This window comes from Neophocaena asiaeorientalis, unplaced genomic scaffold, assembly GCF_003031525.2.
Source record: "Neophocaena asiaeorientalis asiaeorientalis breed wild unplaced genomic scaffold, Neophocaena_asiaeorientalis_V1.1 scaffold228, whole genome shotgun sequence".
Classification (NCBI taxonomy): Eukaryota; Metazoa; Chordata; class Mammalia; order Artiodactyla; family Phocoenidae; genus Neophocaena; species Neophocaena asiaeorientalis.
Genome location: NW_020173762.1, coordinates 877,328 through 895,579, shown reverse-complemented (window position 1 = coordinate 895,579; position 18,252 = coordinate 877,328). Strand labels below are relative to the sequence as shown.

At 32.5% G+C, this 18,252-nt stretch overlaps 1 protein-coding gene and 1 pseudogene across 4 annotated transcripts in view; one reads left to right on the top strand and one right to left on the bottom strand.

Annotated features, from left to right (window-relative positions):
- Nucleotides 1-18,252, top strand: part of ADGRL3 (adhesion G protein-coupled receptor L3) — a 688,045-nt gene that overhangs the window by 294,112 nt on the left and 375,681 nt on the right. For all 3 annotated transcript variants that reach the window (XM_024751339.1, XM_024751340.1, XM_024751338.1), the window contains exon 4: nucleotides 6,718-6,827. In XM_024751339.1, coding sequence (XP_024607107.1) covers nucleotides 6,718-6,827 — 110 coding nt within the window. The remainder of the gene's footprint in view (nucleotides 1-6,717; nucleotides 6,828-18,252) is intronic.
- LOC112403728 (GTP-binding nuclear protein Ran pseudogene) lies at nucleotides 13,233-14,867 on the bottom strand (annotated as a pseudogene). The gene is made up of 2 exons (XR_003003967.1): nucleotides 14,832-14,867; nucleotides 13,233-13,954 (listed from the first exon to the last, which is right to left on the bottom strand). The product of XR_003003967.1 is annotated as a GTP-binding nuclear protein Ran pseudogene (transcript).

Below are 18,252 nucleotides of genomic sequence, written 5' to 3'. Positions count from 1 at the left end.
AGTTATATATATTTATATATATATATATATATATATATATATATATATATATATTCATATTTTATCATGGGATATTTGCCTTATTCTTCCCAGGCAAGTCCAAAATGAATGACGTATTTGCAGGTCTGAGAGAGACAGGGAGTGGCACATAGGGAAAGTACTGTCTTGAGGAAAAGAGAGTTGTTCTGTTCTGTTTATGGACATTGAGCAAAATACTCTTGATATTCACATATGAATTTATGGGTTTTTTTATATTGCTACATTCCATCCTGAGAATTAAAAACTCCTAGTTACCCTGGTTACTTAAAGGACCAGATGACTTCACAGGCAAATTCTATCAAACATTTAGAGGAGAGCTAACATCTATCCTTCTGAAACTGTTCCAAGAAAATTGCAGAGGAAGGAACACTCCCAAACACATTCTGTGAGGCCACCCTGATACCAAAACCAGACAAAGATACCAGAAAAAAAGAAAATTACAGGCCAATATCACTGATGAACATAGACACAAAAATCCTCAACAAAATACCAGCAAACCAAATCGAATAATACATTAAAAGGATCATACACCATGATCAAGTGTGATTTATCCCAGGGATGCAGGGATTTTTCAGTATCAATCAGTGTGATACTCCACATCAACAAATTGAAGAATAAAAACAATATGATCATCTCAATAGATGCAGAAAAAGCTTTTGACAAAAATCAACACCTATTTATGATAAAAATTCTCCAGAAAGTGGGCATAGAGAGAACATACCTCAACATAGTAAAGGCCATATACGACAGACCTACAGCTAACATCATACTCAGTGGTGAAAAGCTGAAAGTATTTCCTCTAAGATCAGGAACAAGACAAGGATGTCCACTCGCGCCACTTTTATTCAACATAGTTTTGGAAGTCCTAGCTACGCCAGTCAGAGAAGGAAAAGAAATAAAAAGAATCAAAATTGGAAAAGAAGAAGTTAAACTGTCACTGTATACAGATGACATGATACCACATATAGAAAATCCTAAAGATGCTACCAGAAAACTATTAGAGCTCATCAATGAATTTGGTAAGGTTGCAGGTTACAAAATTAATACACAGAAATCTGTTGCATTTCTATACACTAACAGTGAAGATCTGAAAGAGAAATTCAAGAAACAATCCCGTTTACCATCACATCTAAAAGAATAAAATACCTAGGAATAAACCTACCTAAGGTGACAAAAAACTGTACTCTGAAAACTATAAGACGCTGATGAAAGAAATTAAAGATGACACAAACAGATGGAAAGATATACCATGTTCTTGGATTGGAAGAATCCATACTGTCAAAATGACTATACTACCCAAGGAAATCTACAGATTCAGTGCAATCCCTATCAAATTACCAATGGCATTTTTCACAGAACCAGAACGAAATATCTTAAAATTTGTATGGAGACACAAAAGACCCCAAATAGCCACAGCAATCTTGAGAAACATTTTTAGATTTTAAATAGTAATGTGTCATGATGGTAGTGCCTTGTTTTTTGCATGAATAGTTATCTTTAAGACATTTTTCTCTTGGAACATAATGCCTCATTCTTATATGATTTAAACACTGATTTGCCATATTTTAGATGCTGTGAATTACTTGAGTATACTCAGTGTATGTATTTCTCCATCAGTCATTTGATAAATACTAATATAAATTCATATGACTTATTTTGCTAACAAAGAGATACCCACAAAGTATGTTTTTTTTACACCATCATATCTTGTTATTCCAATTATTTTAAATGGAGTTTTATATATTTGCATGACTGAAGCATTAATTGAGACGTTTCTGAGCATTCATAGGATTGGCTTTTTTGTACACACTGATTTAAGAGCATAATAAGAATATGTAATTGGATTTTTTAAGGGCGAACCCTATGAATTACCCTCCTAGTAGAGAAATACAACAATATTTTATTTAAATTATTTTAATTGTACCATATTAGATTACTAGAGTTATGGAACCAACCAATACAATCCTTGTATGTCTCTTATGTAAGAACGTTTTAAAACAGTTATACTTAAGATTCATTTTATATGCTTCATCTATAAATTTGTTGAAACTAAACGGGAGAAAATGGCTGCTACTTTTTATCTAGATATGGAAGTTAAAACAAACATCACTTTCCTAAATTTAGCAGAAAAGAGGTTGGTTCATTTATTTTATATATAATAAGAACTTACTGAATAGATGATATGTGCATAAACCTAGCAATATCATTTTTATTATATGCTGCAGTATGTTGTGGCAAATAAAGGAGCTTCTTTGCCCCAGAGGTGACTTTTTCATTATCGTTCTTAACCAGTTTTGTTCTTATACTGCTATAAATCATATTGGAGTGAATAAGTTAGCATCAAATAATTCTGTATCTAATTTATAATCCTGTAATTATGTTTATCTTCCCTGGCAGTCATCATAAGACCTCTTTTTAAGTTAAACAATACTACTTTAAAATTAGTGCAAATAACTAATAGCATTCAACATATTACATAATATTTATTAAATAAACTTTATCAATAGATGGCAAATATACTTAAGTTGGAGCTTTGAATGTGGGTTGAATTAAAATGGCATGTTTTTGTGTTTCTTTTTTTCTTTTGGAATAGTCTATATATAAAGAAATACTCGTTTATCTTATTACTCCTTCCACCTTATGTTCAGATATTGATCTTTCTGATTGCTGCATTCCAATTTGAATTGAGAGGGCCTGGTTATGTAATGTTAAATTCAGAGCTTCCTTGGAATGCCTGATCCACACCACAACTGAATGAATCCTGGGCCAGTTAGATATTTCACAGCTGATCTTTACCTCATCAGATCATCATAGTACTCCTGACAACATATAAGAGTGAATTAAATTAGTTTCCCAGAGCGACCATGAGATGTATGACTCATACGCTCAGGAGACAATAAGATAGTGTTTTTCAGGTCACTGTTCTGGAGTCCAGTGACTATTATTTGACTACTGAGAGTCTGAAAAGTTATTCAACATCACCATACCTATTCCCTCCTCTGTGAAATTGGTACTAGTAACTTCATCTCAAAAGAAGTGACAAGTAAGATATATGTGAACATGTTTGATAAGTTTAAAGCGTTAGTATAAATCTCAAACTTATGGTATCCCGGGTAATGTACTTTGCATACAACTAATTTATTTGGCTTTCTTTTTAAAAAAAAACGTGAATCTGTTTTTTTCTGTTTCTACTCTTAATCCAAAGCATCTATGTGCTTGTCTGTGTGTCACTTCTTCTGTGTTGTAGGTTTCTCTCAAAAGACTCAGTCTATCTGGAATGAAGTGTTATTAACCCATCCCAAAGCAAATGACTGATGTTAATAATGATAACAATGTGGATAGTTACAGCAACAAATAGTATACCGTGTGCATTTATGTGATACTTTACAAATTTTTAATGCATTTTTATAAGCACGTCAACTCTGTGAGGTAGTAAAATAACTGACCTCCGTGTTATATATGTAAAAATCGAAACTCCAATAGATTCCTTTGAGAATTCTATCTGGTATTTGTTATTGTAATCTGCTTTTTTTTTTATCAAATACTTTATTTGAAAATTGTCTATTGTTGGGGTAGAAAAATTTTATTGCATAAATTTTCCAATGAAAAAATAGTGAAACTTTTATGAAAAGTTGAAGCCTTAATGCTTTTATAAGATTATGGCATTTTTTTCTGTGGATATTAGTAGATTAGGATACATTTGACCATATCATTGTAGTCTTTTCTCATCCTTTACTATGGGTTTTAAGAATATCCTTAGTATCAGGGTTACTGAAAATCATTTTTTATATTTAAATTAAAAGTAAATATAAAGAAAAATCTGAGTGTAAAGCACATTGGAACATTCAATTATTTTATTTCCCTTTTATCATCAAGCATATTTAGGATGATTTACTTTTGACGACTTTGATATAATTATAAAAGTACTCTTACTGGTGTAAATTGATCAATAATCTTTAATCTAATATTAAGGTTAATTTAATTTTGACTCACAGCGACTGAAATCATAAAAAAGAAGACAGACTTTTAAACTCCTGTTTTTGAAATGTAGCTAGTCTTTAAACAATCAATATTATATCTTATACAAAAATAATATTCCAGATGTTGCCTACCTTTTGATTTTTCAGTATCTTAATTTATAAAAAGCATTTGATATAGAAATCATAATAGAATGTAAATTATTTTGAAAAGTAAATGCTGTAAAGCATTGTTTTCTACAGAACAGTGATGACAATGATTGCAGTATATTATTTGTGTAGAATGTGTTGGTTTATATACCTCTTCACATACACTATCTCACCAGGTAGAAGGCTTTCTTGATTCTTCTTTGGTTAACATTAAGTAAGATATTTGGGACTCATTACAGTGTCTAATGTTTATAACAAATGTCGCTTATTTCGGTTTTTTTACATACACATAAATAGTATTTTTGCAAATTAAATGGTATATAATATGCAAATGATCAGTTCACATGTTTAGGTAACTAAATGGATGGGTGGATGTGTCTAATGTCCATATTATATTTTAATATCTGATCTATACATATATAACCATATGAAATTTTTTGATTCAAAACAATTTTCTGTGAAACAAACACTTCCATAATTGTAAATTTTAACCTTTATGCCCTACTCAAAAATGACTAGTAATTTGGTTTGTTGATATCAAACATTGATTGTTTAAATAATAAAAGATTTGTAATTGCCCATTTACATCTGAAAATTGTAAGAATAAACACAGATTGTAAATTAATTTTATTATTATAAGAGCTGTAGTAATTAGAAAAAAGGACGATAGTAGGCAGTAAAACAACAGTAGGCCAAGAGACAAAACATAATATATATAATATGTGTATATATATTTATTTTAAACATTATAATTTAATGATTTGAGATCAGCAATAATATTATATTTACAAAATATTTAAATATCAAATTTTATAATGTATACTTTCATTTTTCATTATTTCTACTTTGAATGCATTTTTGATAATAGCTGATTGTTTCTGTAACAATTATGAATATAACTGAGTTTATATAGCTGCTCATTGTATAAAATCCTGAGATAGATTTATGAGTTTATTTTTTCAAGGCGTGATGTGAAAATTGTATTGCTTTAACTGCAAAAACATGTCTTTTAACTTGAGACAGCTTCCTCTTAAGGGTTTTCTATGTAATAGGAAAGTACTGCTATTTTTAAAAAGTGTCAATACACTAAAATATTTGCACTACCTATTTGTAATGCATGTTGAGGACAGCCACATTTACATTAATGTTATTATACAATTGTCTGATAATCATCTTTAGACACTAAATCTACACAAGAGAACTTTAGAACATGTTGACCCTCAGGATTAGCTGTTATGCTAAACTGACTGATGAGAATGGAATATTGGCTTTTATTAATCTTCCACTGATAACATGAAATGTATTTTTCAGTTTAAGACATTTACTAATGAATCAATTTTAATTTAGGGACTAAATAAAATCCTCAGTAAGCCTGGCAAATGATAGCCTTGAGTAAACTCAAAGCATTTTCACTCTAAATCAAAATGAGTTCTGCCCTAAATGCTCCTTATCCAACTAGTAGCCTTGCAAGGATTCAGAGGTATTGGTCATATCAAAAAAGGAAGCATCTTTTTAAGAAAGGAAGGAAAGAAAGAAGGGAAGGAAAGAAGGAAGGAAGGAAGGGCGGAAAGAAAAAGAAAGAAGAAAGGAAGGAAGAAAGGGAGGGAGGGAGGGAGAGGAAGGGAGGAAGGAAGGAAGGAAGGGAGGAACTCTATTGGGTCTAAAAAGTTTCGGAGTAAAATTTACTGTAAGGAGGCCATTCTGACCTTGAGTGTCTTTTTCAGAGTAGGAATCAATTTCATTATATGTATATTTATTTACCCTTGAGTAAATCTGCTAACCCAGATCTATTTAGCCCAATTGCCACAAAATATGCCTAGTTTGTGTTTCTGTTTCAATAGTGATGTCTGATTATTCTCTTTGGAGATTTAAAGTTATTCTAAATTATAGGATATTGGCATTTGTGAATAGCAATCTTTAAGGTTAGTGCCATTATTTGGCTGTACATGAGGAATATGAGTCCATTCTTAAAAATGGTTTTACTTATGGGATTAGTTTATTATTATATTAATTTATATAAATTAAATTTTTAGATATATTTTAATATTTAGAGTTTTTACTGATTTTATTTTTTAGGTTTGGCTAAAAGCATTTCAACACCATATGTTCATTGCCTATAAAATAAATAATATGATAATCAGTGAATTTATTTTACTACTGCCTAAGTAAAGCTCTGTGGTTCTATTTTCTTAATTATTTTTTTTATAAGAGAGTGAGTTTTTCCTACCAAATCATCCTGTCTTCACATTGGCAATATCCTATGGGCCAGTTAATGTTGCTTAAGCAGTATTTAACTCCTAACTCAAAATCATGCTGTGTTCAATCAAATATTAAATTAGTTAATATGAATAAACTGAATGAATTTTTTAATGTCTAGTTTTTTTTTAGGTATACTGTAGATATTTCCTTAACAAGTCTAAAACCCTAAATTGACCAAAACCTTATTTAAATCTGTGTAATTAGGAACTAAAATAAAATTGGTATTGGTGTTAATAATGATTTACTATGTAGAAACTTATTATTTTTTTCTTTTCTTCTCTTTTGACTTCAGGTGCAATAACAGAACCCAGTGTGCAGTGGTGGCAGGTCCCGATGTTTTTCCAGATCCATGTCCGGGAACCTATAAATACCTTGAAGTGCAGTATGAATGTGTCCCTTACAGTATGTATATTCCTGTACTTTTCTTATAAAAAGGAAAGATATTAAGCTTTGTTTTGCATGCATTGACAACATAGTCTCTATGAAAACATAAAAATAATCACATAAATTATATTTAAAAACTGGCTAATTTTAACTTTTCAGGGTCTTACATTTTCCCCACCCTTGGAAGAATTAGGTGTTGCCTGCATGATCCTGCAGCATTTAATTTTGACTATATATTTTTGTATATCAGTATCTATTCTAAAGCTCTTTTCTTAATGCAAGAATATAAAATATTTAGAAAAGCGATGAAAGAGTGGTATGCCAGTACTATATCCCTCCAGGTCCAAGCAAACAGAAATGAAAGTGAATAATATACTTGTATATATAGTAGTATAGAAAATGATAAATCTTGAATTTGATAGGAACAATTATATCTAAGCTTCCTGTGCTGCCAAGATATCGAGAAGTAGAAATATATTCACCCAGAGAGAGCAGATTGGAAAGAAAATACAAGGATTACATGGACTAAAACACTCTGTAGAGAATGTATCTTTTACAGTCTCAAGAACTGTGTCTTTGCAACCTTTATGTCAGAAATGATATATACCAACAACTTTTCTTTTTTCTTCAGGAATAATGAAAAATCAAACAATCAAAAATGACCTTTTTTTTTTTTGTGGTACGCGGGCCTCTCACTGTTGTGGCCTCTCCCGTTGCGGAGGACAGGCTCCGGACACGCAGGCCCAGCAGCCATGGCTCACGGGCCCTGCCGCTCCGCGGCATGTGGGTTCTTCCCGGACCGGGGCACGAACCCATGTCCCCTGCATCGGCAGGAGGACTCTCAACCACTGCGCCACCAGGGAAGCCCTTTCTTGACTTTTTTATCCAAAGGTAGAATCATCATCTCAAAAGAAATATTTTTGATCTGACTAGTTAATTATTCATGGGATACCTTAGTGAAGATCACTCAGGAAATCCTGTATTCTCGTATTACATATGCAGCTCATCCCAGAGGTAGAAAACTCCTCATAAACAAATCCCAGGTTCCGACTTCCCTTGATATCTCAGAAGAAACAAAGCATCTGGGGGTCAGCAAGTTTACTGTGTCAAGAGGTAGTTCTAGGTTTGCCTCATTGATGTTTATTTAAAAAGCAGCACATTGCTCATGAGCTGTAAGTGTGTGTACTCCAATAACAATAGAGAAATTTGGCCAGCAAGAAATGAATTGAAATTTAAAAGTAATAATGAAAGCAATCAAGAGAAAATTTCATTGTTCCTTTATTTACAGTGTGATTGAATAGAGAAAGTTTATCTAGGGAAGTTTTATAAGCTTACTTTCTTTGTTGTGAAAAAGCATAAGTGTATAGGTTTTATTGAAATCTCAATTGAGGTTATGCTTCTTATATTGTTATCTCCAGGAACCCTTCTATAAAAATATAAAGCTAAATGACCATTTATTGTTCATTAGTGATACTTTAAAGAAATAAAATTTGTAGTCCACTTTAGAACTGTGACAGTTATACTTAGGTTGCATAATAAGATCTTTGTGAAACATGTAGAATAGCTATTTCCAAAGGCATTTAAAAAATATATTAAATAAGGTATGCCTCATTTTTAAAGACAGTTTTAAGAAACTTACAATCATTGCAACATGAAAGCTGAAGAAGTTTTGTCAAATATTTTTTTCACAATTTTTAAAATTTAAAGAATTTCACAGTTCTTTCTTCAGTTTTCTGTATTTCTTCAGAGTTCCTTTAAGGATAACTACTCCAAATTCCTCTGCCAAACTCATTCTGAAAAATCATCTTAAATCATTTCAATATAGATAAGAACTTGCTCATACACTTTTGTATAAAAGGATTGTGGTTTACCACAGATTTTGTCTCTCATAAATTTTTAGAGTTGGGCAATTTGATTCCTGAATATCCTACATTTTCAAGTTTCTGGTAATCCTGAAAATGTACTGATTGCCTTAGAAGTATGTTCATATTATATTAAAATATTTAACTGATTGTTTCATTAAATAAGAATTATAAACACAGGTGCAACCACTTTCCAGTTTATACACAGTTTAATTTATATGATATAGTATAATTGCGTTTGTTTAAATTATCTTCAGTATGTTTCAGTTAAAAGTGTAATGCGTAACTGGAAACTCATTTAGAAAATTTAACATGAACTTAAAAGAAAATAATCCAAAAGAAAGTAAAAACCGTAAAATAAACTATAGTGACTCATTTGCAAGGTAAGCTGGTTTAGTAGAAAAATGGCCAGATATCAGGAAGCCTGGTTACTTAACAAAAATTCTGGATACTTTAGCCTCAGGTAAGCTATTAAAATTTTCTGGATCTCACCTTATAGACTTTCCCTCATCTATAGTACAGTAGTCCCCTGTTATGTGTGATTTCACTTTCCTTGGTTTCAGTTATCCATGGTCAACCTCAGTCTGAAAATATTAAATGGAACTTTCCAGAAATAAACAATTCATAAGTTTTAAATCATGTGCCATTCTGAGTAGCATGATGAAATATGCCATCCTACTCGAGACGTGAATCATCCCCCTGTTTAGTGTATCCACTATATATGCTACCCACTTGTTAGTCATCTGTAACACTTCAGCTGTCACACTATCATAGTGCTTGTGTTCAAGTAACCCATATTTTAATGGCCCCAAAACACAAGAGAAGTCATGCTGGAAATTTGGATATTTTCTTACTGTGCCTAATTTATAAATTAAACTTTATCATAGATATGTATGTATAGGAAGAAAAACAGTATATATAGGGTTTGGTGCTATCTGCAGTTTCAGGAATCCACTGTGCGTCTTAGAATGTACTCCCTGTGGATAAGGGGTGGGCTACTACAAGTTCTGATTTAGTTAATAATAAGCTCTTTTTCTTTTCTCCACCATAAAAACACACTGATTTTTCCATTGCTGAAAATATTCACTTATTAAAATAGCTTTCATTTATTAACATTTACTACATGGCTTATATGTTTACATACATTATTTTATTTACTTCTCACACTCTCCTCCCTGTTAGGTATGAGTGTCAGCACTTTACTGAAGACGAAACATACTCAATAGCATTAGTAAAATGTTTCATGTAAAATGTAGAATAGCTAGGAAATGGCAGAGCCAAGAGTTGAGTTTGTCTGTAATACCTGTTCTTAAGGACGCAGCTATAGTTTTCCCCCTAGATTTTACCCTTTATATTTTCAAGAGTTATTCAGTGGTGTTCAATATTTAACTTTCATCAGTACAGTAAAGGTACATAGTGAAAGCAAATGCTTCAAGGGCCCGGACCCTTTTTCTTCTTTCTTTTGCTACTTACTTTTAAGAGGTTTGTATTCTTTTCTTAAAACAGCTGAATCACTGCAACTTTTATTTTCCCAAACACCTAATGAAGCTTTATGGCAAAGACTAATTTGTGCTATAAATACCACCGACAATTTAGAATGAGGCTCTTATCTAAGTAGTAACTTAAAAAGTTGTTTAAATTACCTGTATTATAGGAGAAAATCCTTGTACTTAATTAATATGCTTGTTAAAAGACCCTATTGTATTAGTAGCAGACAGACTTCATATTTAGGATTCAATATTAATATTTGAAAATTTTCTAACTGAACAACTGAATAAACAACCAAACAACAAATACTCTTAGGTTCTGTTTGTTATATAATTTAATAATATCCATTTTTATTTTGAATTTAAGATGACAAACTGCAGTGTATATGGTGTATACTTTGTTATGAATGTTTTCTTAATATTGATATGTGGAAAAATATTATTGATATTTTCTTTTTTTATATATGCTCTGTGTATATATGTTTCTATGGTAATATTTATTTTTAAGGTGATACTTTTTCATGGAAAATCTCGAAAGAAAATATAGAAATATAGAAAAACAAAAATATATAGAAAAACATCAATATTAATGATATATAAGTATATAAGAGGTAATATAGAAAAATTCAACAAAGTTTATTGTATCACACAGGAGAAGGAAAATTAAAAACATCTAAGATAAGCTTGCAATAATCTCTGCAGAGTTTTAGGAGTCAGTAAATTGGTGTATAAATGAACACTGAAATTTTTAAGAGGACTTTAACCTAAATCAACCAAATGGTGTGGCTTGTTTTGAAAAGATGACAGTGGGAAATAAAATAAGGAAAATTAGGAATTTTAAACAATTTAGTGAGGCTACTGAATTTGTCTTATACTCAGTTTTTTGAGTGTCTTGTACACAGTTTTTTCAAAATCACTAAAGTTGTATTTAATCTTTTCTTTCTACTGTCTGTAATTTCTTGTTTGGGTTCAACAGGTAGCCTGTTTTGGGGACAGTTGAATCAATACTTTTCTCTGTTCCTGTGACACCTTAGTTCCAGTATGACTTTTATAGCCTTTGCCTTTTCTTTTGAGGTTTGATTTTCCTCCTTCGTGATATTTCCTCCCTAGGAGATGACCCAAATATTCAAGAGGTTAAACCTCAGCATTTACCAATGCCACAGTTTTGCTTTTGCAGCTTCCTTCTTCTCACCCCACCCCATCACTTCTAGCCTGATTTGGGATGGAAATTTTGGCATCTTTAAGTAGAGCTTCCTTCATTTAGCCAGTTTACGGGGATGACTTGTGTTAGAGAGAACACAGTAAAACAACTAACCACCTATATAGAGTATTTCTGAGCAAAAAGTCTTTACTTTAGCTTTACTTTGTATCCTGCTGATAATTTGTCTTTTTTCCAAGGCATACAGTTTCACACACATTACACTCAAAAAGTGTTTGTCTTCTCTCACAGTCCAGCATTTCTCTTCAGTTCTTTGTTTCTTCTTTATAAAAATACAAAGTACATATTACTTATTCAGTAATCTTCTCTGCTGGTAGATTTTCTTTGAAATAGACGGGGGAACCACACAATTGGAGAGCCACTAGAAATGAGTGTTTGGTAGTGGGAAGCAGCCGCATAGCACAGGGAGATCAGCTCGGTGCTTTGTGACCACCTAGAGGGGTGGGATAAGAAGGGTGGGAGGGAGGGAGACACAAGAGGGAAGAGATATAGGAACATATGTGTATGTATAACTGATTCACTTTGTTATAAAGCAGAAACTAACACACCATTGTAAAGCAATTATACTCCAATAAAGATGTAAAAAAAAAAAAAATGAGTGTTTGGTTAAACCAATCTTATTTTATAGCACTTACAGACTTTCTCACCATTCATATTAACCATCTGAAGTTATATATGTGATTGTCTTTATGGAAAGACCTGCAAAACAAGTAATGTTGGAAATTAATATTTACAATTAATGATATAATCTGATATTTTGTCTTTTTTTACTAAAAGAAAAACGTACTATCTTTCAGCATTTAAAATGAACAAAAGCCTTTAAATATTTAGTTATAAATAACTAAATACATTTTGCAACTAATATTCAACTGAGTGCATATTTTAATATGTTCACACTTTGGCTCCTATTATGTAAATAAATAATTACATATTTTAAAACTCATGCTGAAATTAACCCATATGTTAAGTTTTAAAAATATCACAGAATGTCGATATAAATTGATTCCCAATGCCTCAGTACCTTTTCCAGTTTCTGATACATAGGAGACATTCAGTTAAGGCATATTGAATGATTGAAAGAAAAAAGGAAATATGGTCAAAATTTAATCCTCTAAAATCATTATGTTCATTGCTAAAATGATAAACAAAAGAAACTCTTGTTTACACACAAGACCTTATTAATTCAAAGGGAAGATCTATGGTAAAAAATATAGATTATATGAATTTTAGTTTTTCCAAATTGTTTGATGTTGTACTTGTATTCCTCAAGAATGCTAGAATGGTCCTAGCAACCAATTTGTTTTTCATATTATTCTTCTGTATGCCTCCATATAATGCATCAAGTATTGTCCCTTTATAAGAGGAATGTCAGTTATCTAAATTCTCCTTTTTAGAATGATAGTTATAACAAGAACAATAAAATTCTTCCTTTCTTTCTCCTTTTTCTTCCCACCAAAGTTTTTCTTTTTTCTTTTCTTTTCTTTTTTTTTTTTAGATATTTGAAATACAATTTTATTCTGATTCTAAACAAAAAGGAATGGGAATGACAGTAATAAATAAGATTCCACCACTGAATATTGTGATGTGACTGTAGCAGTCTTATATTTGGAACTCAAGGAGGAAACAACTGTGTTCCAAAACACCTAAATATGTAGGTCCAAAAAAATGAAGGTTTTTTTTTTTTTTTAACTGCTACATTCACTCCGAAGCCCATTCATCTCCTTCAGCATCCCAAAGATTAAGCACATGTTCTGCTTAGCTATATAATAAAGTGGCAAACATGCTGCACCACTGATATCACAGGACAGTTGCCTATAAAACTAGACTTCTGATGCTGGACTCTAGCTTCACTTTCTCACAGGTCATCATCTTCATCCGGGAGGGCAGTTGGCTGAGCAACCTCTAGATCGTGCTCTTACTGCGCTGCCAACGCCGGGTCCATGATCACCTCTGGTGGGGCGAGAGCAGGCATGGCAATGAACTCCAAGTTAGGGTCTCCCATCAGTTTTCTAGCCAGAGGAAGGGCTTTTCAAAGTTGTAGTTACTTTTGGCAGAAATGTCATAGTACTGAAGATTCTTCTTTTGGTGGAAGACAATTGACTTTGACTTAACCTTTCTGTCCTTAATATCCACTTCGTTGCCACACAACAAGATGGGGATATTCTCACACACTGGTACCAGATCTCTATGCCAGTTAGGCACGTTCTTGTAAGTAACTCTCGATGTTACATCAAACATTATAATGGCACCCTGAGCTTGGATATAATAGCCATCTCTCAGTCCACCAAGTTTCTCCTGACCAGCTGTATCCCATACATTGAACTTAATATGTCCTCTGTTGGTATGGGACACAAGGGGATGGACCTCAACACCCAAGGTAGCTACATACTTCTACTCAAATTCACCAGTCAGATGACGTTTCACGAATGTAGTTTTACCAGTACCACCATCACCAACCAATGTAAGTTTGAACTGAAGTTGGGGTTCTCCTTGGGCAGCCACCGTGATGTTAACGCGGGCGGGGGCTGCGAGGGTGCGCCATGGCGACGGCGTCTGGGGCGCTGCTCCCCCGCCCGGCTCCCCCGGCCCCCAGGGCCAGGCTCATGCCTGCTCCAAGCGCAGACCGGACAGAGAGGAGACCCGCTTGGCGCAGAGGCCAGGGGCCAGTTTCTTTCTTAAATAGTTTCTACTTGACAGTATCTTGCACCTAACATATAATTCATAAAACTTTTTCGAGTGAATCAGTAATTACTTAATAGTTAATTTAAACTTTTATTGTATGTCCAAAATATGAAATATTCATAAAAATTGCTATTATAAGTTTGGAAAACAGGAAGCATAGGTGGACTATATACTTTCTTAGAAGTTTTCACCCTAAATTCTCTCCTGTTCTTGTCTAGCTGCTTCATATGTTTATGGAAATTATTCTCAACTAGTTTATATCATTTGCTTTCAAGACCTCCCTCTTTTATCTTCCTTTCATCACACAACGTCTATTGCAGACCAGGCACTATGCTAAACACTAGGTAGAATGCTAGGATAAAAATTCTGCCATAGTGGAATTTAGCCAAATGAGGCTCAAGGTCCCCAAAGTTACACTGTTCCTAGCTCAGCAAAGCAACTGAGCACTTCATGTTAGCAGTGCACCTGGAAGACATGCCCATCCCATAGCGGCTGATGTTTGTAGGGGGTGTGTGGGGGGTGTATATCTTCAGGGAAGGTTTTCTAGAGGAGATGACTCTTCAGCTGAATCTTTTTTTTTTTCAGCTGAATCTTAAAGAATGAGTAGACTTTAATGAGAAGGGCAATAATTTTTGGCAGATGGGACGATGTAAGATAAGTAACTGTTACCGTTAATATAAAACCAAAACACTTTGGTGTTTGCATGAAAAACAAAACACAGGAGTGACAGGAGATGAACCCATAGATGGGCAGGGTAGAAATCATGACTTACCTGTATGCTGGGATTCTTCTGAGCCCTAATACTCATCACAGTGTGGAGCATAAAGATAATAAACTATTTTTAATGTAATTAACTAATATATTAATAAGAAATACTTGTTTGAAGATCTGCAAAAACCAATTTTGACTAATTTAAGTTGAAAAATGAAGCCTTTTGTGGCGGGAGGGAGGGTGGGAAATAAAAAGTAATAGTTCCAGAATCAAAAGAAGAAAGGTGAAAAACAGGTCTGAAAAAATAAGATCCAGTGATCTAGTGAACAAGAGTTAGTGGACAGTCTCTTAAGTACTCTGCGTTTGGATGAATCAGTTACAAAAATGGTCCATCTGATCTAAGTCCTGTAGTGATCTGGGCTAGGACATCAGGACTGCATGAAACTAGAACTGAGTAGTTGCTGCACCTTTTAAATAGGGTCTGCTCTTTGCTATTTCCTGTCATTTCCATTACTTATTTTATTGTACTTGGTTCATTATACTCTTAAAATATCTCCTGGCTTCTGAATATACTTAAATTTACAACTCTTGTTCTAGAGTTTGTATCTAATCAATGCTAATAGGTGTAAAAGCACTCTAAATAGTTACTATATATTTTTTTTTTATTTTCAAAATATGTAGTATTAAGTTCTTGCACCAACAATAATTCTACCAATAGAAGTTTATCAGTACGTATTATGGGTTAATCAGTGTGTTAAGTGCTGGGGAAAAGTAGAGTTCGGCCTTATGGATCTGGTGGTCCCGTGCATAAGGCAAATAATATACACATTAACCAATACATATAATCGTAAATGATAAAATGCAAGAAGAAAATAAACACAGTTGTACAATAGAAAGCAATAAAAGGGCTAGCTTATATAGGTGTGATAAAAGACTGCTCTCAAGAGAGGGTACTTGAAACCTGAAGAATGAGAATGAGACAGTCAGGCAAAGAGCCTGGGAAAGAGCTTTCAAAGCAGAGAGATCATTAGCTCCAAAAAGTGTGAGGTTGAGAAGAGGTTGGCTTGTCCTAATAACTGATAGAAAGTCAGTATGTTTGCAGTCAACATGGGGGAGAGTGACTTAGACCCAATCTAATTACCAACCAGCAATTAGTACTATTAATACCATTAATAATGAAGCAGCAATTTCTTTCAAGTTTCTAGGATTTATTAAGAATCAAAATATGTTTGCAGAATGAAATTTAATAAGGTGATATTTTCTTTAAAATATATATATTTGAAAATATTACGTTGTACAATAACATAAAGGTAAACTTATATCAAATAAACCAAATATCAAATGGCATCAACAGCTAGAAAGAATAAATACATATATTTATAGTGGATTAATAATATGTAAGTGTACACATGATGCTAATTGTAAGGAAACAAGATGAATTGAGAGTATTAAAAAATTAATTGGATTGGCAAAGTTAGGAAAATATTTGATTTAGGAAGTAAAATATTATTACAGACATAAATAAAGTTGGGGGATTAGTTTACCCATGCTCACTTGGTTTATTTGAAATAGTAAGATTATAGAACTAATGCACTTAAACTTAATTCAAATAAATTTTTATAAGATCCTGAAATTGAATAGCATAAACACGTGAGGTTTAAAGAGACATGGAATATAACATTTTGTTTTTAAAATATACTGCATCTGTATGGGAAGAGAAGTAGTGAAAATGTGAAGGGTTTTTTTTTCCCCAAAGTGTTTATTGCTAAAAAGCTCTTATAGCAAACTTGATGTGTGAGATCTAAAAAGTTAATTTTCCAGATAAAATTTTTCTAAATTCTTGTAAAATCAATTGAAATACTATGAAAGAGCATTGTTAATTTTCTTGTATTATAGTCATTAATCTTATGAAGCTAGAAAAAAAGCAATCAATTTGCTTGGAAAGTACTTCATTCAGATTTTGCAATTTTAACATAATAGTTCTTCGTTAGAATGATTAGTTAGTATAGGGGAAAATCTACATAAACTTTAATGTTTTTGTTTTATTTTTGAGGACTTTCTCCAATGGTAGGAGATCACAATTCCTGTGAATGTTGTCAGTTTTTAAATTGCTTAAACTTTTTCAAAATCCTGCTATAAAACCCAAATTCTTTTACACAATTAAATACTTATATGGTAGGTTCATTAATGGTCCCTCAAAGAAATCCATAATATGTTATTATAAATGGCAAAGAGACTTTGCAGACTTGATTGAATTAAGGATCTTGAGTTGGAGAGATTATCCTGGATTATCCATGGAGACCCAATCTAATCATAAATATCCTTATAAAAAGGAGGCAAGAGGTTAATGTTCGAAACAGGAGCTATGACAACAGAAGCAGAGATTAGAGTGATGAACATTGAAGATGGAGGAAGGGGCCACTAGCCAAGGAATGCAGGTATCCTCTAAGAAGCTGGAAAGAGCAAGGACATAAATGTTCCCTAGAGCATCCAGAATGAGCACAACTCTGCTGACCTCTTAATTTTAGCCCTTAAGACCCATTTTGAACTTCTGACAATTTGTGTTGTTTAAAACCACTAAGTTTGTGGTAATTTGTTATAGCAGCAGTAGAATACTAATACAACTGGCTATAATATTTTTTCTGAAATGATTAATATAGTTTAAAAATTCATTTTTTTTACTTAGGACATGGAGTAGTAAAGACATAGTTTTGTTTTCTAAATAAAGATTATGGTGTATTTCTGTAACAATATTTTTAAAATGTAAACATAGAAACCTTCCCTGTCATGGATTGGCTAGATGTGGGATGCACAGCATGTTGTTATAGACAAAAGTCATTTTAATTCTATAAATATACAAAACCCAAGGCAAACTGAAGTCAAGCTAGTGTTTAGTAAAATCAGTTTTACTGTATTACACCTATCTACTATTTATATGAGGCAGCAGAAATAGTGAATGGGTAAATAAGTGGTTGATTATAAATATATGAGCTAGATGGACAGGATGAATAAATGTAGTGAATTTCTGTTTAAATTTTCTTATACTTCAAACAAACAGGAAAATTTCACAATAACTGACTTGTAATACTTGAATTAAATCCGTATTTATGGACTTCCAATTCTACTCTGTATGTACTAATTTAATTTAGTTTTATCAGCCCTTAATGAAAACCTACTTGTTTCTTAAAACATTGCACAATGTCTACATGTCCCCTATAATATAAATATGACTGTTTTCTAACTTCCAGGAAACAATAATCTTCTCATTATTCTGTAATCCTTAGAGTAATCATATCAACATAGAATCAGACAGGGAAGGAACTAATATTGCTTAGTTTTTGTTTTGTTTTATTTTGTTAATTTTAAGTTTCATTAGGTCCCATTTATTTATTTTTGTTTTTATTTCCATTTCTCTAGGAGGTGGGTCAAAAAGGATCTTGCTGTGATTTATGTCATAGAGTGTTCTGCCTATGTTTTCCTCT